This window comes from Pecten maximus, chromosome 6 (genome assembly GCF_902652985.1).
Source record: "Pecten maximus chromosome 6, xPecMax1.1, whole genome shotgun sequence".
NCBI classification, from domain to species: Eukaryota; Metazoa; Mollusca; class Bivalvia; order Pectinida; family Pectinidae; genus Pecten; species Pecten maximus.
The window spans coordinates 28,247,043-28,270,510 of record NC_047020.1 but is presented as its reverse complement, the minus strand read 5'-3'; the positions used below and the strand labels follow the sequence as shown (position 1 = coordinate 28,270,510).

General features: G+C 35.7%; 1 protein-coding gene across 1 annotated transcript; it reads left to right on the top strand.

Moving 5' to 3' along the window:
* The first annotated feature begins 172 nt into the window (after nt 1-172).
* LOC117330126 lies at nt 173-20,762 on the top strand. The gene is made up of 13 exons (XM_033888344.1): nt 173-243; nt 1,747-1,856; nt 4,957-5,176; nt 9,437-9,615; nt 10,040-10,159; nt 11,114-11,191; nt 11,696-11,762; nt 11,942-12,211; nt 12,673-12,761; nt 14,062-14,190; nt 14,833-14,980; nt 15,427-15,724; nt 17,834-20,762. The coding sequence occupies exons 3-13, from the start codon at nt 4,967-4,969 to the stop codon at nt 17,839-17,841; spliced, it is 1,596 nt and encodes a 531-aa protein (XP_033744235.1). The 5' UTR covers nt 173-243; nt 1,747-1,856; nt 4,957-4,966; the 3' UTR covers nt 17,842-20,762.
* The last annotated feature ends 2,706 nt before the right edge of the window (nt 20,763-23,468 follow it).

The following is a 23,468-nucleotide window of genomic DNA, read 5'->3' as shown; positions in this document are numbered from 1 at the left end:
AAATGTTGAAGAATAGTTTGTATTATTGATACATTATGGGAGAAGTCGTCTATAAGTTGTAAAAAGTGACAGACTATTTCCTTTGTAATTAAGACGTCCATTCTATAATCCTTTCATGCCAGAGCGACTTTGGTATATTAACACAATGCTACTATCAATGCTCTAGGGTCTATACACCGATAGGGTGGAACTTGGTCAGTTAACACCAGTTTTGAATGGCCAAGGGTAAACGTCAGTTTAACGGTAAGTCATTATTTTATATCAGTTTGTTGCATAACGGGTTTGTTGCCTTAATGGAATCATTTTAGAAGAGTTCAAGTTCTGGTTCAAGTTTTGTATTACCTTGAGTCATACGAGTTATCGGTTCAAAACAATACTATACTACAAAAATACTTAATAATACAGGTACATAGAAGGCATACGTACACTCCAGTGTAGACAACACATCTACATAATCCTTATCTAATGTAGATTTTCTTTTCTTCATAGCGAGTTATTTCCACAGGTTTGTCATTCCCCATATATTATACCCGTCGTTAGTAATTGTACTTGCTTTAAGACATTTGCGGTCCTGGTAAAATATGGTTTTATTGGAGATATACGCAATGCGGAGAAATGCTAGCTGTTAAGAATAAAATGAAATTCATATTCTATATCTTCAAGATCAAACAAGGAGCATGATCTATTTCTGCGATAAATATTTTGATATCTATCTGTTTCTATGAGATGACTTTCGGCTGCTTTTTTTTTTTTTTTTTTTAGCTTTTTTTTTTTTTTTTTTTTTGTATTTGTTTTATTTTGAAGAAAATCATTTATACATAATACAAACAAATCACACATCTCTTACATTCTCCGAAATGTACATCATAGAATTCTTTCTTTTATACATTTTAATATTTGTCACACATATCCATCTACAGAGGCTACTTACACACTTGCAAATATATAATGACATACAAAACAATTTATACACATACACTTACTCACATGTCTGCTCATGTAGTTAGAACACAGCAATAGCCAAATACATATCACTCGCATGCACTTCCTTACATACATCTACATTCTTTTAACATACATATAGAAGTTTTTATATACTTACAATACACATATACACGACCAATCTTACACATGCACTCACTTACACGCACAGAAAAAAATGAGGAAGAAAGAAGAAAAGAAGAATAAAATGAAAAGATTGAAATTCCTGTAAAATCAATTTTGTTTATGAAAGAGAGAGAGAAAAAGAGAGATGGAAATAGAGCGAGAGAAGGATGGAGAGACGATGGCGAAACCTAGATATAGGCACTACTGACATATCAGGGCTGAGGTCATAGACCTAAAAATTATATACAGAAGATGGAGGAAAATAATTATAACAATGTTCAACTGGATGTAAGAAATAAACATGTCTTAACCAAAAATTTGTATTAGTTTTTCCCATTTCTTCCAATCATTTACAAATTTGTATTTTGTAACCTGGCATTTCTTGTTGGTAATGAATTTCTGTATTTTATAGTGATCTACAATAGAATACAAAAATGATTGAATATTTAGCGATTTATGCAAACATCTACACCTATAAATGTACTGCTTTATCAGTAAAATAATCAGATTGTCCACTTTAAAAGCTGGATTGTTGTTATTATGGACTTTCGGCTGCTTTATTTAAATAGCTCTGTAACCAAAATTCAGTTATATAGCTGAACCTAAGTATAAACTTTATTTCGTTTCATATCGCTTCAGGACTGAACAGGATATGAAGACAAGCTGTAAAGCTTATGTTAAACCTCTTCCCTTCAATTGAAAGAGGTATGGTCGTTTTCCGCTTATCCTGACCTACGGCGATAGTACAGGTAAAATATCACGTGACCCCAGTGATTCCCACATTACCAAAATAGATCGTCATGGTCCATTGGCGCGCCGTGTGTTGTGAACGGATTACATGTATGTAGTCAATCAATACCATAGGAAATAAAGTTAAATTGATTCTATGTATGCCTGTGGTCGACACTGCAGTTCATTTACATTTTACTTTGAATGATATGGAGTAAATCGGTTATGATTTTACTCTTTTTTATCCAAGCTAAAATTTTCTATCTCAACATTTCTATCTTGATACTAAATATTTCATATTGAATATGCATTTAATGTTAAAAAATTCTTTCAAATATGACCTAGAAAAATTATATGGTATTATTCTTAGAAACATAGCAAAATACGTGTATTAATAAGATACATCTTGGTGATTCGAACTCCGAACCATCGGGTTTCTAAGCGATGGTTCTACCATATGAGCTATGCGGACTTATGGGTTGTGAACTTTAAGTTATCAGTTATAGTCAGTCTAGTTAATGCGAAAATTAAAATATTTTATCAACTACGTTTTTTCAATTTTTCGATACCAGCGCATCGGAGGACCACTTTTTAAGAATAGGATTTTAGTTGTCTTTTTGTACATAGAATAAAATAAGACACTGTAATAGTTGGTCTTATGATGCGCTCTATGTCAAAAAATGATACGAATGCGGGAAAACCCCCCTCGAAAGTTGCAAATAGCCCGATGATGCAACTTTATGGTCACTTAATGAAATATCAATTGCAGTGAACAAACAAATTTTTCGCAAATAAGAATTTTTATATGTTATAGATTTAAGGTTTGTATTCAAAAACTCACTTTTTAACAATATTTTTTTGATTTTGAAAACGGTCACCATTAGGTCGAAACAGGCCAATATGCGCCATACCTCAAATTTACAATATTGAGATGGAAAATATCAGCAATAAAACAAAATGTGAAAGAGAATTTCTATTAAATATACACCACTTGCAATATCCTAAAGTTTGATTCTTCTACTGTTTACATATATAGGAGGGAGGGGGGTTTGGTGGTGAGCTATACTGATTAATTATATTGATGTTTTTAAACTTAATCAAAACTTTCATAGTTATGCATGTCTTTAAATTGATGAAGAATCGAGAGTTTAGGAAATAGAACAGGTGAAGGATTTATTGAATATTTTACTCAACAGACTACAAATAATATCTACCGAGTCTACAGCTGAGCTTTACTGCAGGTATTGAATTGTGTTATATAATCCTGTTTGAAAATATCTACTAATCCTTTCTTTAAAAAATCGGTATGATATATCGTTTATCTCCTTGAGATCCCATACATATCCAAGCCCTATTCTATTGAAATTTTGTTTTATGCCGATCATCCAACCATCTCCGTTAATTTTCATTTCATTATAACATGCTTGCAATATACAATTATCTGTATTCTTCAATTTTATCCGATATTGAAGTGTCTTAATCTTTCGTCAGATCGCCAAAGGGAATCTGCCTAATTTATAATAAACCAATATCATTACAGTTATTTTTCTGTAGACCTATTAATTGTTTTAAAAAAGTTAGATGTATTTTTCAACCTCTGGAGCCGTATGCTAAGCCCATGTTTCACAACCATAAAATAGTGCTTTTCGGCCTCGGCTTTGTTCAGCTTCTTTTTTCTAACTTCCAATTATAGTAGAGACCAACCAACCAATTGTTTTCCCATAGACTTAAGTGTTAACGTTTTGGAGTATTTCATTCAAATTCTTGAATTCAATATAACAATTATGGTTTATAACAAAAGTTTAGGGTCTGATATAACACCTAATCAAAAAAAAAGTTGGGTCCTTCAGCTCAAATTTTCTCCAGGGTAGCCATTTTGAAAATAGGGTGAATTTCGCAGTAAAAATTCTCAAAAATCTTAAATGTTTACCTGTTTATCATAATTACCCGAACTTTGGGAAAAAAATCAATCGGACTTACGAAATTTATATCAACATTTCTTATTGATAGTTACCTATCAGGCTACATATCTATTTTCTCGCTTCATAACATACTGACCAATCAGTGGCTGCCAGACATTTTATCCTTGGCTCAACTTTCTATACACAGGGGCTGTTTCAAAAATATATTTTTTCAATTGGTTGGTTGTTCCCTAGTACAAGAGAACACCTAGATAGTTGAATTAATCCAAAATTTCGAATTTATAACCATTGCATATCCAAGATTTATTATTTTCTAATTTCACCACCCGCTATGATCATCCGAAGAAAATATTTTACATTTTTAACGCCACAGATGCACCATTATCTGTTAAGAAATGCACTTCGCAGTTCTTTATTTCAAACGAGAACAAAATTTAAATAAAACCTTATTATAGATGCCTAGTTGTTGGTTTTTCACATATATACGGTCATTCTGCAAATGTAGCGGTCACCGAAAATAACAGGCACACCTGTTGATTTAATATAAGGTTGAGTCGAAACCAACTGGTGATAAAACTTAAGAAGTTTGAAACGTATTTTTTTTTCTCAAAATGGATGGCCATTGTTGTGTCAAAGTTTTTAAGAGGCTTGAAAATAACAACACTTTGTTGGAAACTCTTCCTTAACATCCCTACCAATTTTCCGCTCAATGGTACCAGTGGAACTGAAACATAATCTTTAAAAGTGTTTTTCTAAGATGGCTGCCAAGCCGGCCATCTTGGATTTCGGACCCCATCCAAAAATAACAACACTTGGTCAAAACCATCTCAGGATTATTTCCGAGTTCGAGTCGTCCATAGTCTAAAACGAATTCATATTCTGCGGAATAACCACCTTATAAAAATGTGTGACTTTATCTCTAAATGCCAGTTGGAAAAACGTTGATATAAAATTGACATTCATACATGATCCTAGACTGGCGTCGTTACAAGTTAACATATGACGTTCGTGATTGACAAACATCCAATAACACATAACTAAAAATGACATCTTAGAAATTGATTGATATTATTGATTATTTAAACATCATAGAGCTAAATCAACAATACCAATTGAAACAAGGTAGGGATATAATAGGCTTGTATGATTCGGTTATTTGACTCATGGTGACACAAACGTTTTATTTTTTTATCCACAGAAACAACAAGATGTCGCTATCATTGAAGTATCGGACGTCCTTGTGTGTAATTGGACTCCTCGTTTCTGTGTTTTATATACTTTGTCAATTCATGGAATCACCAGTCCAGCCTACAACAAATACTCGTAAAGCCGCTACTCAAAACGTCCCAATGACCATGACACATCGAGGGGCCGAAAAAGGAGTATCTAGCGACACAGCGCCATTTGCACTTTACGATGTAAGATTCATTTAAGTATGATTTAACTATAACACACAACAGTCCGTTTTTGTCATCAATAACATTGGATGTTCAAGTATCAGAACACCATATATTTATTGCTGAATACTATTTTGATTGAGTGTAACGTATACGCGCTAATGTTACATTTTTCCACTATCGCCAAATAATGAATTACAACATTGTACTATGGTCTATGCAGACAAAAAAATCTCGAATATTTTCTTTTCACTTTTAGCACTTAAAACAGAAACGATTTGTACGATATCAGAGTGGTACGGAATCCGAAATTTGACCATAAATATTTGACGTTTTTACAAACTAGAGATAATATATCGAAGCGACGGTGGCTGAGAATACTTCCGTAAAATAAGCTCAAAGTGGTATTATGATAAGATATAAGTTCACATATAAGTTGCTTAGTTACTAGATATTCATTTCGATTTACACTGGCTTCAATATATTGTATAAATAAGCAGAATGTTTGGCTGGGACTCCTTACAATTGAATGACAGGGACTGCTTTTCATTATACAGTGTAGTTTATTTTTTACGGTTGGGACATCAGTGATAAGGAAATGAGAATTAGATCTAAAATGTATTTAACCTTTCATATTTACGGAGTGTTCAAGCTGTCGTGATAATCGGGCTTAATGTCACCAGTGTTCAGTAGGCGATGTGTTTTTCTTTACAGATTTCCACTTTAGTGGTCTGTAATCAAATGGTGTTTATAGTGTCATAACACATATTGCATATATGCATTGTCCTTGGAGGATACAGGCAAAATATTCATTTATGATACCAACTTACAAATGTACCGGGTGTTTTTATCACTTATACGGAACCTAAAAGACGTCTTCCCTCTCCCGAAAGCTGTTTTGACGGAATAGCAGGTACTCAATTGATGAGTACTTTTTAGACATGGCTACGGGGTATTGGCAAGTTGAAGTCGACGAGAGGGACCGACGTAAGACTGCTTTCTTTACTAAATATGGATTATTTGAGCACTGTTGATTACTGTTTAGGTTTAATAGTCCTGCTGCATTTAGTCGTGTTGTACAACTTGTGTCCTGTGGGGCTAAGTTGGAAGGTGTGCCTAGCGTACATAGAAGACATTATAGTTCTAAGTACGACCATTTATGATGACACTCATTTGGGGACTTTGATTACTCGGTTCATCTGGGTAACCTGTCTGAGGTTCTTACACTACTGCAGAATTACAACCTGGAACTGAAATAGAAGATATGTCATCTGTCTCGAAGCGAAGTATTGTTCTTTGGGAAGGCTGTTTGTGTAGAGAGAGTGTCCCTTTATCCAAACAACCTCGAAACATTAGAGGAGTGGCCTGTGCCGACTAACAAGGAGGTTGAATCTTTCCTAGATTTCACAAACTACCACAGGGAACATGTGCAGAACTTTGCAGGCATTGCTGCCCCGTTACACGAACTTACTGGACTAGAGAACACCAGATTGCTTTCCATAATCTGAAGTCAGTGTTTCTAAGGCCTATGACCTTGGCTTATCCACAACCAGGAAGACATTTTCGTCATAGATACAGACGCATCTGACCGGTCTATGCGGACAGAGTCGCCTCAGATTCAGGAGGGAAAGGAGCGAGTTTTGCATTCGCAAGCAACGCACTGACACCCGGCCAGACGAAGTATTGTACCACTATCGTAACCTTCACCAGACATTTTCGTCATTACTTGCTCTGCTCTGCAATGAGAGAGCACGTCAATGCGAAAAGTCTTTCCGGTGTGTCTGATAGAGTGCTGGATTGCAGGTGTTACCGAGGGAATATCCCTTTAGATGCCTTACCTTGTGGGGGTGTAGATGCTGCTCTCGAGCGGGGGAGCAGTTGGGGACATTAGAGGAGGACGTTGTTTACGAGGTTCAAATAACTCCAAGAAGGATCAAGATCGCGATGCCTTTAGGGCCAAACTGGGCTGAATATTTTAAACCGGAACATCTGCATAAACGACCGCTGGAAGATCCGGATTTTGCGACACAAATTTCATGACTGGAGTCGGGAGGGACCCCCGAACAGCAGAAGCTGCGTTTCACCAGTCCGGCAGTCCGAAATTGTTGGGGATGCCGTTTCAAGCTGAAGTGTAGAAACAGGGTTCGATGTTATGTGTGGAAGGACCCGACCGGCTCGAAACTCTTGTTCTTAACCCCCAAATGTACACAACAGGTCCCCCCGGAGAAAGCTCATGACATCCCATCTTGGCGCCATTTCGGGCAGACTAAAACACTTCAAGAACTCAAACGTACAGTGATCTAGTATGGGATAGCTGGCAGCGTAATGCAATACTTCAAACAAGGCCTGTTATTTTAACAAACGCCTTTCCCGGAAAGCTCTGGCTGAACTCGGAACACGCCATGCTCACTATCCGCGAACGGATACATATGGACCATAACAAGTGTCGCGGGATGGGAATAAGTATATCCTCATGCTAGTGGACATGTTCATTAAGTGGCTTGAGTGGTGTCCCCTGCCATGCTAGAATCCTGAAACAGTAGTGAAGATGGCTGTTGATTGAATTTTAATCAGGTTGGGATGTCCAACTGAACACCATACTACCAAGGGGAAATATAGATGGGAGTGTTGTGGCTGGAATATGCGAGCTTCTGCATATTTCTATATAGGGAACAACCAACCAATTGAAAAAATATATTTTTGAAACAGCCCCTGTGTATAGTAACTATCAATAAGAAATGTTGATATAAATTTCGTAAGTCCGATTGATTTTTTTCCCAAAAGTTCAGGTAATAATAATAAACAGGTTTAAGATTTAAGATTTTTGAGAATTTTTACTGCGAAATTCACCTATTTTCAAAATGGCTACCCCGGAGAAAATTTGAGCTGAAGGACCCAACTTTTTTGAATTTGAATGAAATACTCCAAAACGTTAACACTAAAGTCTATGGGAAAACAATTGGTTGGTTGGTCTCTAAAACATGTACGTCGCCATACCATCCATCTTTGAATGGGCAAGTGTGGAACAGTAAAATTGTACCTAGTACTGTGGGCCTACCATACCCAGTACTGTGGGCCTAACATACCCATTACTGTGGGCCTAACGTACCCAGTACTATGGGCCTAACATACCTAGTACTATGGGCCTAACATACCCAGTACTATGGGCCTAACATACCCATTACTGTGAGCCTAACATACCCAGTACTGTGGGCCTAACATACCCAGTACTATGGGCCTAACATACCCAGTACTGTGGGCCTAACGTACCCAGTACTATGGGCCTAACATACCCAGTACTGTGGGCCTAACGTACCCAGTACTATGGGCCTAACATACCCAGTACTATGGGCCTAACATACCCAGTACTATGGGCCTAACGTACCCAGTACTGTGGGCCTAACGTACCCAGTACTATGGGCCTAACATACCCAGTACTATGGGCCTAACATACCCAGTATTGTGGGCCTAACGTACCCAGTACTGTGGGCCTAACGTACCCAGTACTATGGGCCTAACATACCCAGTACTATGGGCCTAACATACCCAGTACTATGGGCCTAACATACCCAGTACTATGGGCCTAACATACCTAGTACTATGGGCATAACATACCTAGTACCATGGGCCTAACATACCTAGTACCATGGGCATAACATACCCAGTACTATGGGCCTAACGTACCCAGTACTGTGGGCCTAACGTACCCAGTACTGTGGGCCTAACATACCCAGTACTATGGGCCTAACGTACCCAGTACTGTGGGCCTAACGTACCAAATACTACGGGCCTAACGTACCAAGTACTGTGGGCCTAACATACCCAGTACTACGGGCCTAACGTACCCAGTACTGTGGGCCTAACGTACCCAATACTACGGGCCTAACGTACCCAGTACTGTGGGCCTAACATACCCAGTACTATGGGCCTAACGTACCCAGTACTGTGGGCCTAACGTACCCAGTACTGTGGGCCTAACATACCCAGTACTATGGGCCTAACGTACCCAGTACTGTGGGCCTAACGTACCCAGTACTGTGGGCCTAACATACCCAGTACTTTGGGCATAACGTACTTAACGTAGATAAGTTAATGTAGTGACTTCCAGAACCAAATTGCGAATCAATATATCTTTCATAACGCCCTCAAATTTCGGCCAGTTTTACCTTTCCTGGTGAGACTGGGAGGAAAGGGGCATGTCAAAATAATATATGAAGGGATTCAGATAAGATTCTGTAGTATGGTCAATTTTACTCAAATCCACGTGACTTTATTTACTAGGCAGAGCGATTCAAAGACGATGCTATCCTCCAAAAGGAAATACGTGTGGATTCTGCTTATAGGATCGGAGCCTCACAATACAAACGAATCCGCCACGTCGTACAGAGTAGGCTCAGGGATGTACGTGTCGAGAGTTTACAGAAAATGTCTATGGAAGTAGTATCCGAGATCTACCATAGGTATGTATAGAACTTTATCTGGATATTTACAACGCGCTTAATTAGGTCATAACACACTAAATCTGGCAAAAACTATCTTAAGTCTCATCGTAACTTTAATCAAAAAGAATTATATATCTATGTCACAATTATAATACTACGCCATGGTTATTGTCAGCCCTCTGGCCATGTCTGTTGTAGGATGGAGTCAGGACCACAGGAAACTCGAGCTAGGTTATTGTATGTTTATAATTGATATGCCAATTGTTTTTTTTAAGTCATCCCTGTTCCCTGATTGGAGGTGATATAACAAAGATATCTGTAATAATACAGAGATATATATTATGAATTGCACGTAATACACCTGTAGAATTGTTTTTCCTATAAGTCAAGAAGTTGTTCTTTTTAGAAACGTGTCATGTGAAGGAAATCGCTAATGTTTCAGATATATGAACACGCTTCAGTTTTTCTGTCCAAACAAGGATATGTTGGGAGGTGTCGGTTCGGGTCGATACGTCTGTACTGGTTTCTCTACAAACGGGAAATGTCTTGTGTACGATATCACGTGAGTATGATGGGTGACGTCAATCTTAACAGGGTATACATTGCAGCATTTGGTGTTCAGAACAATAGAAGTTGAACTGGTCAGACAAAAGTCAAATAAAAGTCAGACCTGAACTTTAGATTAGCATAATCCAATATCAGCCCAAATAGTTAACCCTGAGGTCAGTCAGAAAAATATCAGTCCATTCGTAAGACCTGAACAGGAAGTCAGTACAGTCCAATATCTAGTCATACCTGAACTAGGTGGATCACAATAAAATATCAGTCCACTAGTTAGACCTGAACTTAAGGTTACCTCAGTCCAATATCAGTCTACCTAGTCAACCCTGAAATGGAGCTCAGCAGAATCAAATATCAATCCACTAGTCAGGCCTGAACTTTAGCTCAGAAAAATATCAGTCCATTACTTAGACCTGAGCTGAAAGTCAGTACTGTCCAATATCAACCAAACTAGGCATACTTCGTATTTCGTATTTAAAGTACACTGTATGTCCAATGGAGTTGAAGTGTGGTGACCCCAATACGTCAACGTGACCGAGTAAACAAAGTCGAGAGAATTTTGAAGTTTCACGCCCGATTTCGTGTACTAATATCGAGAAATCGACAACATGTTATAGCTTATTTTAAAGATTGACCATCTCTCTTCAATTTGAGGCCCGAAATAGATACATCAGATTTCAAGCCTGAGGGAGTTCAGAACCTTCCACATTTTATGTACTCTTAAATGTTATTATTTTATACCTGAACTGGAGCTCAGCACAGTCAAATATCAATCCATTAGTTAGACCTGTACTGGAGCTCAGCACAGTCAAATATAAGTCGTACTAGTCAAATATGTGTAAATCAAGTCAGACCTGAACTGGAGGTCGGCAAAGTATAGTAACTTTAGCTTTAGCTATGTTATTGACATTTTGTTGACATTTTCTGATTTATCAAATTTAATTTATCATTTCAGCGATAAGGAGAAAAATGTGTTCTTTAAAACAGATGTTGAGGATCTGTACAAATGTGAACAAAGACAGCTGAAAACAAGGTAAGATAGGACAAAGGACTGAGGATTGAAAATCTTAAAATCGTAAATATATAAATAATTAATATTCTAACTCCAATAACTAAACAGCAACTTAACAAGGTATTATCTAAATTTACAGATTAAATACTGATACAGAATACAAAATGATTAGTAGTACTAGTATAACGTCAGGTTGTAAATATAGACCAAATAATTAACGGTCTGCGTCATAATGTAAATTCAGAATAAGTAATTTATGATATATCATTAATACTGATAGATAATGTGACAGTCACGGAAAAGACCGAACAATTTGGGTTTAATTTGGTCTACCAATGATAATAAACCATGCGTTTATATCGCCTGAGTATGGAACTGTTTTTGATTCCCTTTGTGTACAAAGTAAATGTACCTTGTACATCTGTTTGCTATGTATCTATTACTGTAGGCTGGAGGTGATATCCTGCTGAATATGACTCTCCTTCTGTATATATTATATTGTGTGCTTTACTTTACTAACCACAGTGATATTAGAACAGAAATGGAAAGTTTGAACCTGGAGACACCTCTCACAAACATGTTAACCCGTGAGGTAAGAGCTCGAAGTCTCAGTTTTTCAAGTTTACAACGTTAATGATTATAAAGAATATGTCTTTAAGTTAGCTTGGCTGTTTCTATGTTGGTAAACAAATGAAATTATTGACACATTAATGAAACATCACCCTCACTCAATTAAAACTGCAGAGACATGACATGTTTTGTTTATTTCAGGGAAGAATCGATGTCCTTTTAATACGAGGTGACGGAGCAGGCGACATTGCTAATGGACTTCTCCAACGCGGGGTTCTACGTCACGTCGACCAGCTGTCCGTAGACTTCCACGCAGTGAATAACGTCACTTCCGTTTCCAACTACATCAATCAAATACTACTCTTAAAAACTCTTTACGGTGAAGGATTCAGAATCTACCATTTTGAAAGAGATCCGAAACATGTCTTCTCAGACAATCCTTGGCGGACAGGAGGATACACGCTAAATATGGTAGTGTTTCACGTCCAGTGTTTTTACAATAATAAGTCACTTTTATGACAGGTCATGTCTCTGATGGCATTCGAAGGAATTAATATTCTTTAAGTTAAGTTTTTGAATCATCACTTTTTTCATTCATTTTCGTAATTCCTGGGTATTGTGCTTCAATGACGGTTATCATTGAAAGATTTTTATTGTTTTAATTTAAAAGAATGTTTTGCATTGATCCTTAATTAACAGTCATTAACATGAAAGACAGTAGGAACTATAACTAATAACTAAGTTTTATTTACCTGCCCACGGAAGTAGGGTCATATTGTGTGGACACTCGAGTACCTCATGGAAATTGATAATTTCAAATCCCCACGAGTATACCGATTTCCATACAATTGCGACAACCGTCCTGAACATATTGGGTATACCACATTTTTTTCATCATTTTTATTTTCTTACGTGCTTCTGTTCTTTTCAAGATGAGAGAGAGAAGAGTAGACGGCCCGCTAGGTGTTCCCATCACGGTGAAAAATTCGACTAAAAAACAGTTGCTCAACCAATTGTTCAGGTAATGGTGGTGCTCAGCCGGCTTTAGTAAATCAGTTTATGTAACAGTCCTATATCAAATCAAAATAGATCAGTGAAACATTACCATGTTGCTTTAATACCCTGATTCAGCCATTCGTACAGTGGTAGTCTGGTTTTTTCTTGATTTATTGACCTTAACATACCATATAAAATAACTTTACAACCACAAAGTGCATGATTGTCTCCCGTTGTAACAACGTACAGAGACGTGGAATTACATAATGTATAAGGCAAAATGTCTACCCGCCAATCCTTGTCGTCAGTGCTCAACTGTGGTGTACCGAGTCGTGGAATTATGTACTATAGAATCACGTTATGTATACAAGTTTGTATGTCTATCCGCCACGTTTTCAGAGTTTTACATGAAAGGAGAGGAAATGTCTGCTGAAATATATTTCCCAGTGGATATGGGGACTTATAGATCTTTATTATTATGACGAAGCAATATAGTCCTATGTCTCTTTTCGCACTACGGAAAATCCACTACTACCCATATATAGAAGCTTCGTCTTCAAAAGAAAGACCAAGGCTATTAAAAGGGTATCAAATGCAATCTACCAATCAACCTGGCTGTTTTTATGAATTATAAATAACCTTGCATGAACCACTAACCTGAATTATAGACTGACATAATAACTAAACCATAACTCCAACTGGAATAGATAAAATGATGACAACATATAGCCCGTTGAAAAGGTTAACGGAGAATAAGACCATGCGTACCTGAGAGCAAGCATCTTCTTCATACACGACAAGCGCTGTACAAATATAGGTCAAATCCGGGTAACTTCACGTTCACAAACATCGATCCTGTCTGACTTCATATCGCGTTAGGAGAGCATTTTCTCCCCAAATGATACCATTATGTCGTCCATTAATTGTCCCCATTGTCTTCATTAATATTCATATGTGGAAACTTTGTGTTGCAACACATTCCAATTCTAGACTCTTTGATCCAATAGTATAGATATATAGTCAATAGTAATAGCCACGATAACGCACACATCTGTAGTTAGTCAAATGCTTTATATGTAAAGGGGGAGGGGTGGGGGGATTATTTAAAGCAAGTTTTCACACACATACATGCCTTGATCTGGTCTTTGTATTTGTTGTCGCACGCACTTGTGCTAAACTCTTCTGGGATATAGGAATTTTAGTGAATTTTCACACATTAGCGTTATCTAATAGAATTAATTTCCCTTTAACAATTTACATAGTATATTTTTAAGAAGTCTAGATATCTAGCCAGGTAAAGGTAACATTTGATGTACTGTTACTAGCTACCTATTGACGAGCGAGGTACTCTGTAAAGAAATACTACGGGTTGGTGACATTGACGATGGCGGCTGGGATGTATGTGTCGATGATAAATACAGACCGTCCTCACCATGTCTAGTCTACTCATTCGGGTAAGATCTGCATCCTATTACTATAATAGTGAAATAAGCTATGTTAATCATATATAATCATTTCAAATCTATGTTGTAAACTATTGGTGTTTTTTTAATTAATTTATTTTGTTATGCGTTGTACTGTTATTCGTTACTCACACCTTATTACCATATATGCCTTTGCTTCTGTAGAATGCATTGTTGTCTTTAAAAACAATGCACTTATTTTATTAAAGCATAAAGGATGACTGGTCATTCGATGAAAGGATAGCGTCGCGACTTTGGCTGTGAAGTGCACAGCTTCGATCCTAGGTATGTAGTTTGTCATAATAGGACTTTGAAGGTCTAAGGGAGAAAGGTCTATAGGGAATGATCTGTGGTAGATGGCATATGGGAAATGGTCTATTGGAGATGCTCTAGGGGAGATGGTGCATGGGGAAAGATCTGTTGGGAATTATCTATGGTAAATGGCCTATGGGAAACGGTCTATGGGAGATGTATGGGAGATGGTCTAGGAGAAAATTTTCCATTCTCATATTTAATGCAATACCACCGGGAAATATAGCAGTGCATGGACAGTGACTTGCCTTTTGTTTCAATGATGTTGTTCCTTACATCTATGAACGTGTTATATTCTTTCAATTATTAAATATGTTTTAGTATTGGACTAATGGACCAAAGACGATCTCAACTACAATGGTTCCACAATCTCGGATTGTCCGGCCAAAATGGCACCATTAAAATGGAAGGCGTCGAATGGAGCATGATGAATTTGAAATCGATTCGGACAATGTTGGGACATAACAATGTAAGTAGTCACGCCTCTATTGACAGGGAGTCTGTCCCATGATGACACTAGGATCAGAACAGCTTCTCATCGGAGCACCTACCTGCTGAGCTAGAAGGAAAAAATGCCAATCCAAACATATATAAATGGAAATGGCACTCCTAAAAGAAAGTCAAAAATATCAATCACGCGGTTGTTCCTTAATATTTTATATGCATATGATAAAACATTACAAAAAATATTTCAAAATCAGTCCTAAACATGCTTAGTCGAACTAGACAACTGATAGTTTCAAAGCCAACTGTCTTTTATGAAAAATACATCATTCATGTATATAAAGATCAAGCAAAATGGCATTAAAAAATCATCCAATCTTTAACAATGTACCTAAGTTATATTTTACTACCTGGAATTATAAATGATTTCTTAATGAAATGTTTTTAATTATAAATCGTTCTGTGTTTCAGCGTCAAATTGACATTTTGAAAATGGACATAGAGCGATCAGAATGGCAATCCCTACCCAACATTCTGGAAACCGGAATTTTAAAGGATGTCAAACAATTTTACATGGAAGTTCATTTTCTCGCCAATAGTTGGTCTGTCAATATCTTCGCCGACTATTTAGAATTACTGAGACAAATACATAATATGGGGTTCCGGCTTTTCTGGTCTCATCCAAATCAAGTACCGGAAAATGTTGGAAAGTCGGAGTTTAACGATCGAATTGTGTCGGCGTGTTACGAATTATATTACGTTAATATAAATAAGTAACGGTTATAGTATACGTGAGTGAGTGCGTGGGAAGGAAGGAAGGAAGGAAGGAAGGAAGGAAGGAAGGAAGGAAGGAAGGAAGGAAGGAAGGAAGGAAGGAAGGAAGGACGGAAGGCAGGAAGGAAGGAAGGAAGGAAGGAAGGAAGGAAGGAATCGTCTATATGATGAGTTTTATAGGCGGAAAAATCCAAACTCTTTGGTTAAGGCAGGGGGCAGGGTTATCAATTGTTAAGCCAGTTTCAATAGAAAAATCGAATTTATCTTGTAATTGAGTTTCATTACCGGAATATCTACTTATCTATAAATACAAAGTTTGAAATAACAGTAATTGGCAATTAAACGTTGCAGTCAGTATTTAACTAACTATAGACTCTCATTTAATTTGAACAAGCGCAGTAGTCCTCCATCCCAGCATGCTACTGGCTCAATATCATGACGCCGCACCACGGCATTATCTCACTTGCCCCTTCCGCCGAACCAATGTTGATACGAAGAACAACGGGGACATCAAGACCAGGAGAGAATAGCAACAGTCACACAAAACATTAAATCTGAATAGGTCAATCTGCCGACGGAATATAGGTAAACATGGATACCAGTAAAATGCACAATGAATATAAGACCTGGCACAACTTTCGTCATTTTTTCTGAATGCGTGTTTAGCCTTACGTTTCCAATGGGACAGCATCGCTGGGTTTTAAGGAGAGAAATAGTTAATGTGCGTTCCTTAAATTCATCAATACTTTTCCGTGACAATAAACTTAAATATTTTTTAAGCGTCTTCTGATCCATAATAATACGCACCGTGTACAGTTAGGTCAAACCAGGCAAGGTCGCTTTTTCAAATCTAGAACAAGGTAGTGACAACGAAAGTACCAGACATACATATTGCTTTCAACCAGTTGACGGTAGGAATCAAGATGTAATTATGTTCTCTTTGAGGTGGCACTACCGGTACGTGTACGTGTAAATGGACTTATGTTTAACTTGTACGTCTCATTCAGGCGACACGGGTAACAGCTAACACATGTAATGTTTTTATTCTATTAATGAGATAGGTAAAGGTAAGTGATGAATTTGTATGTGTGTGCGAAATGTGTGTTTTTGTGTCTTTGTTTTGTTTTATATTATTTATCTATTTTTTTTTTTTTTTTCATTCATGATGTTTTTTAATAAACATATCAGTCAGTGCCTATGTCGCAGTGAAATATAGTTATTGTATTTGTGTTGTTTTTGTAGAAGAGAATAACGGGCGCCTAAATATGTCCCACTTCCTAATGGACGATAACAAGAAAGTATTCTGCTTAATAGGTATAAATCCACAAACACCAATACCAAAAGCTCGTGATTCTGAAGGGCAAGAGTCACCTACAAAATGTAAAGAACATTTACTTGGCGAAAACTCCGTAGAGAATTCCCAAACATGCTAAAGATCTGAGTAATAAATGAAGCGCATACGATATGAATAGAAAGTATTTAATTAATGTATGTTTATTTAATTTAAAACGATAATAAGTAATCATATGATGTTCTATTCAGTAATTACCACAGTGACGCATACAAAGGCGATAAGGTACGTCCAATGTTCATAATTATAACATGTCAATCAATTAATATCAATATATAACGTAAATATGGATAATATAGATAAAGGTAAGGATATAAGATTAGTATTTTATGATATCAGTAAAGCCTTTGACAGAGTCTGGCATCGGGGTCTTTTATATAAGTTAAAAAAATATGGCATATCTGGGAATTTGTACAAATGGTTTGAAAGTTATCTTACGGATAGAAAACAAAGAGTTATCAAATCTTGCATAGGCGAGAAATGTTGTGTAGTGGAAACTGTTATAGACAGCATTAGTGTAATCAAACTGTCATATACGTCTAGAAGGGATATCTATGTAATTGTTCATTATTTCCCTCCTGTGAATAGCACATACTATGCAAAGAATGATTTAGATCTGTTTGTATTACAAGAGGAAACTGTAGGTAAATATAAAGAGTTTGGTGATGTTTTAGCAATAGGTGATTTTAACAGCCGTACTGGTCAATCTGCGAATTGTGTCGGCGTGTTACGAATTATATTACGTTAATATAAATAAGTAACGGTTATAGTATACGTGAGTGAGTGTGTGGGAAGGAAGGAAGGAAGGAAGGAAGGAAGGAATCGTCTATATGATGAGTTTTATAGGCGGAAAAATCCAAACTCTTTGGTTAAGGCAGGGGGCAGGGCTATCAATTGTTAAGCCAGTTTCAATTGAAAAATCGAATTTATCTTGTAATTGGGCTTCATTACCGGAATATCTACTTATCTATAAATACAAAGTTTGATATAACAGTAATTGGCAATTAAACGTTGCAGTCAGTATTTAACTAACTATAGACTCTCGTTTAATTTGAACAAGCGCAGTAGTCCTCCATCCCAGCATGCTACTGGCTCAATATCATGACGCCGCACCACGGCATTATCTCACTTGCCCCTTCGGCCGAACCAATGTTGATACGAAGAACAACGGGGACATCACATTCAATTCAATCTATTTATTCCAAATGCAACACAGCATATAGGATAACACAATATTCATATAATATGTATACATATTGCAACTTGAATGACAAGATGGCGGAGGGCCCAACACAGGCAATATACTTACGACACATAATAATGAATAACATATTGCTTTTGAAAACTTGTAACTGATGCATAACAATTACAGCGTCTACGTATTGCATGCCTATGACGTCATGACAGTATGACGACATAATTTAAACATGTACTATTCAATATAAATAACATACTTTCTACATACATATATAATGTATATACAAGAACACTACATATGAAAACTGTGATCATAATTTCCAAAACGCATTTAATTTAGTTACTTACAAGGAGAGTTTTTCTTTCTGCAGTGGCATGTAACAAAAATTTACCCAATCTATTCAAGGTTTTAACACTTTTACTGGAAAATAATTCTATCAATTTATAAACACTTGGACGAGAATAATAATACTTTTTGATGTATGTTTTTCTTAGTTCAGAATATGCAGGACAAAGAAGCACAAAATGTACTTCGTCCTCGACGTCATTTTTGTCACAAACTGTGCAAACTCTTTGACTTCTAGGTATTTTATTGTAGCGCCCAGATTCAATATTTAGACTGTGTCCTTGCATACGGAATTGACTCAATAACTTTTTAAATTTATAATTAATTGGCTTAATAAGATAAAATTGAGTATTGAAGGTATCCACAATATGTTTGTATAAATAACATTTCGACGATATATCAAACGCACTGCGTAATTCTTGAATAAATACATCATGAACACGCTGGACATATACTTGCATAAAATGACTTTCATTTAAAACGTATTGGCTGTTCCAAATATAACCAAAACCTAAACTACAAAGCTCATTTTTAATATGATAAACCCAATTACTTTTACAATTAGGTTTTTTATTATTCAATTCGACAAGTGCGTCATAACATGATTTTAAAACACAATTATTGGTTTTTAGTAATTTCAGCCAATATTTCATTACTGCTATTTTACGTTGCACATACAATGAATATCTACCAGTTTCGAAGAAGACCATAGAAGAATTTACCGATTTCTTAACATTAAGTAAGTCTTTGAGAAAAAAAAGATGAATTTTTTCAATTTGTGGTGAAACAGCTTGTCCCCATACTTCACATCCGTAATTCAAAACACATGCAACATAAGTGTCAAATAAAGACATTTTCGTTTCAATATTAAGGGTGAACACTTTCATTTTTCTTTTTAAATGATAATATGCTTTTCTTCCTTGGGAAGCCAAAGTATATAATGCTGCAGTGAATCTACCGTTAAAGTTAAAAATCAGGCCAAGGTAACAAAACTTATCGACAATTTCTATAGGGTTTCCATTAAAAGTCCAGTTTTCAGAGGGTAGCATTCTTTTTCTTTTCCTAAAAACAACAATTTTTGTTTTATCAGTGTTTATTTTTAAGTTCCATTTAAGAGTATAAGTCTGTAAACTATCAAGCATATTTTGGAGGTCGGTAACGTCCTCTGAAAACAAGACTGTATCGTCTGCGTACATTAACATAAAGAGGTTAATCAGCTGTAATGAGTAACTTTGACAATTAGAATTTATAAAATGACTTTCCATATCGTTTACAAAAAGAGAATAGAGCATTGGGGATAAAGGTTCTCCTTGCAATAATCCGACATGCAAATCGAACATGGCGGATAATTTACCATTTAGTTTAACACAGGAACGTACATTATCGTAAATTGATTTAATTACATTCAGTAATCGCCCTCTAATACCATTTCTCAAGACCAGGAGAGAATAGCAACAGTCACACAAAACATTAAATCTAAATAGGTTAATCTGCCGACGGAATATAGGTAAACATGGATACCAGTAAAATGCACAATGAATATAAGACCTCGCACAACTTTCGTCAATTTTTCTGAATGCGTGTTTAGCCTTACGTTGCCAATGGGACAGCATCGCTGGGTTTTAAGGAGAGAAATAGTTAATGTGCGTTCCTTAAATTCATCAATGCTTTTCCGTGACAATAAACTTATATTTTTAAGCGTCTTCTGATCCATAATAACACGCGCCGTGTACAGTTAGGTCAAACCAGGCAAGGTCGCTTTTTCAAATCTAGAACAAGGTAGTGACAACGAAAGTACCAGACATACATATTGCTTTCAACCAGTTGACGGTAGGAATCAAGATGTAATTATTTTCTCTTTGAGGTGGCACTACCGGTACTTGTACGTGTAAATGGACTTATGTTTAACGTGTACGTCTCATTCAGGCGACACGGGTAACAGCTAGCACACGTAATGTTTTTATTCTATTAATGAGATAGGTATAGGTAAGTGAGGAATTTGTATGTGTGTGCGAAATGTGTGTTTTTGTGTCTTTGTTGTTTTGTTTTATATTATTTATCTATTTTTTTATTTTTTTTTTCATTCATGATGTTTTTTAATAAACATATCAGTCAGTGCCTATGTCGCAGTGAAATATAGTTATTGTATTTGTGTTGTTTTTGTAGAAGAGAATAACGGGCGCCTAAATATGTCCCACTTCCTAATGGACGATAACAAGAAAGTATTCTGCTTAATAGGTATAAATCCACAAACACCAATACCAAAAGCTCGTGATTCTGAAGGGCAAGAGTCACCTACAAAATGTAAAGAACATTTACTTGGCGAAAACTCCGTAGAGAATTCCCAGACATGCTAAAGATCTGGGTAATAAATGAAGCGAAGTATTTAATTAATGTACGTTTATTTAATTTAAAACGATAATAAGTAATCAGATGATGTTCTATTCAGTAATTACCACAGTGACGCATACAAAGGCGATAAGGTACGTCCAATGTTCATAATTATAACATGGAGTTACCTCCCCTTAGTCATATCAAACTTGGTACAATCACAATATCAGATCAGGATATCATTGATCAAATCCACTTAATTAATGATAGTAAACCTCCTGGTCCTTATAATGTTTTTCCTAAAATAATAAAAAAAAAATCTTCTACCGTCAATAATTTTACCTCTCAAAATTCTATTTAACAAAACTGTTACTTCTGGTACAATTCCAACAGCCTGGAAGTCTGCTTATGTTAAAGCTCTATATAAAGGTAAAGGTGCCATTGATGATAGACCAATTGCAATTACATCTATTTTAAGTAAAATATTAGAAAAAATAATCTTTAAATATGTCTTTAATTATGTAACTAAACATCATATTATCAGTGAGCACCAATCAGGATTTCAACCTAGAGACTCTACTGTCAATCAATTAATATCAATATATAACGTAATTATGGATAATATACATAAAGGTAAGGATATAAGATTAGTATTTTATGATATCAGTAAAGCCTTTGACAGAGTCTGGCATCAGGGTCTTTTATATAAGTTAAAAAAATATGGCATATCTGGTAATTTGTACAAATGGTTTGAAAGTTATCTTACGGATAGAAAACAAAGAGTTATCTTTGAAGGTTATAGCTCTACATTTAAACATATAAATGCTGCAGTTCCACAGGAATCGGTACTCGGACCGTTTTTATTCTTACTTTTTATTAATGATATAACTAATGAAATTAATACAAATTTAAAATTATTTGCTGATGATACTTCTCTCTATGTTATTGTTGATGGTGATGTTGGAACTCCTACTGCTGAGTTAAATGATGACCTTGAGTCTATTAATAATTGGGCTAAGAAATGGACAATTGATTTTAATCCTAATAAAACAGTTGCACTAACTGTAAGTAAAAAAAAAAGGATAAATCCTCCTTTATTTTTTGATGATCAATTAATTCAACAAAATTCATTCCATAAACATTTTGGACTTATATTTAATTCAAAAGGCACATAGGGGGGATCATATTAATGATATTTACAATAAAGCATGTAAACGACTAAATCTATTGCGTATGATAAAGCATAAGGTGGATAGAAAAACTCTTATGACATTATACTGTTCATTTGTCAGACCTATTTTGGAATATTCAGATTCTATTTGGGATAATTGCACTATTGGTGAATCTAAATTATTAGAATCTGTTCAGATTGATGCAATGGAAATTATCACTCGTTTAAGAAGTGGCACTTCTCATTATAAACTGTATAAAGAAACGGGTTTGGAAAAATTAGAATCAAGGCGTCATAAGCACAAATTAATTTTAATGTATAAAATCATAAATCACATGACCCCTGACTATCTGTTTAATATCATTGAACCATTTATAAATCATCAGCAAAATACTCATAACCTGCGTCATCATAGATTTTTTAATATACCAAGATCAAGAACCATAATCTATGACAGGAGTTTCTTTCCTAGCACTATGCAGGCATGGAATAATCTTGATCCTTCACTAACCAAGGCTGTAAGTCTAAAGTTCCTTCAAAAACAATCTTAATCGAACTTTAGCAAATCCTAATAATGATACTATATCTGCTAAATTTAAAAACTGTATACCTCGTAAATTAAATATTATCTTGTGTCAATTAAGAAGTAATGCAAGTGACTTGAACCATCATAAAATAGATCATCTTATCCCTGATTCAAGTTGTACCTGTGGCTCACCTAGTGAAAATAATAATCATTTCTTTTTTACTTGTCCTAATTCCTCTAATTCTAGGTACATTTGTATTTAATTAATGAAATTAATGACCGTATTGGTTATTCTAATTCAATCGTATTAACTTCAGGTGACAATACACTATCGGATGATATCAATGAATTTATCTTAGCTACTGTACAACATTATATAAATAGTACAAAAAGATTTTTGTAATTATGTTGAATAATTAAAAATGTATTAGTACAGTCTGATAATATAAATAAGATTACAAGTTTTACAAGTAGTATTCACTGAGGCTGAGTACACGAGTACATATCTTTAGATGTGTTGTGTGTGAGTGATTGTGAGTGTGTGTGTGTATGTGTGTGTCATGTAGGATGTAGGTATGCAAGTCTATATCATAAAGAGTACATGTTTATAGAATCGATTATAAATTATCATTCTACTCTGAATATCTTTGTAATATAACCAATGACGCTTACATTCTATATACTTTACTGCCTATGATAATTACTTTATTAACTGTATTCACTTTACTCTGTATATATGAGGTACCTTTGGAGAGGACTTATATAGACTGGTCTGTTGTTCAATCCATTTGTTTTATTGCAATAAAATTTGAAAATG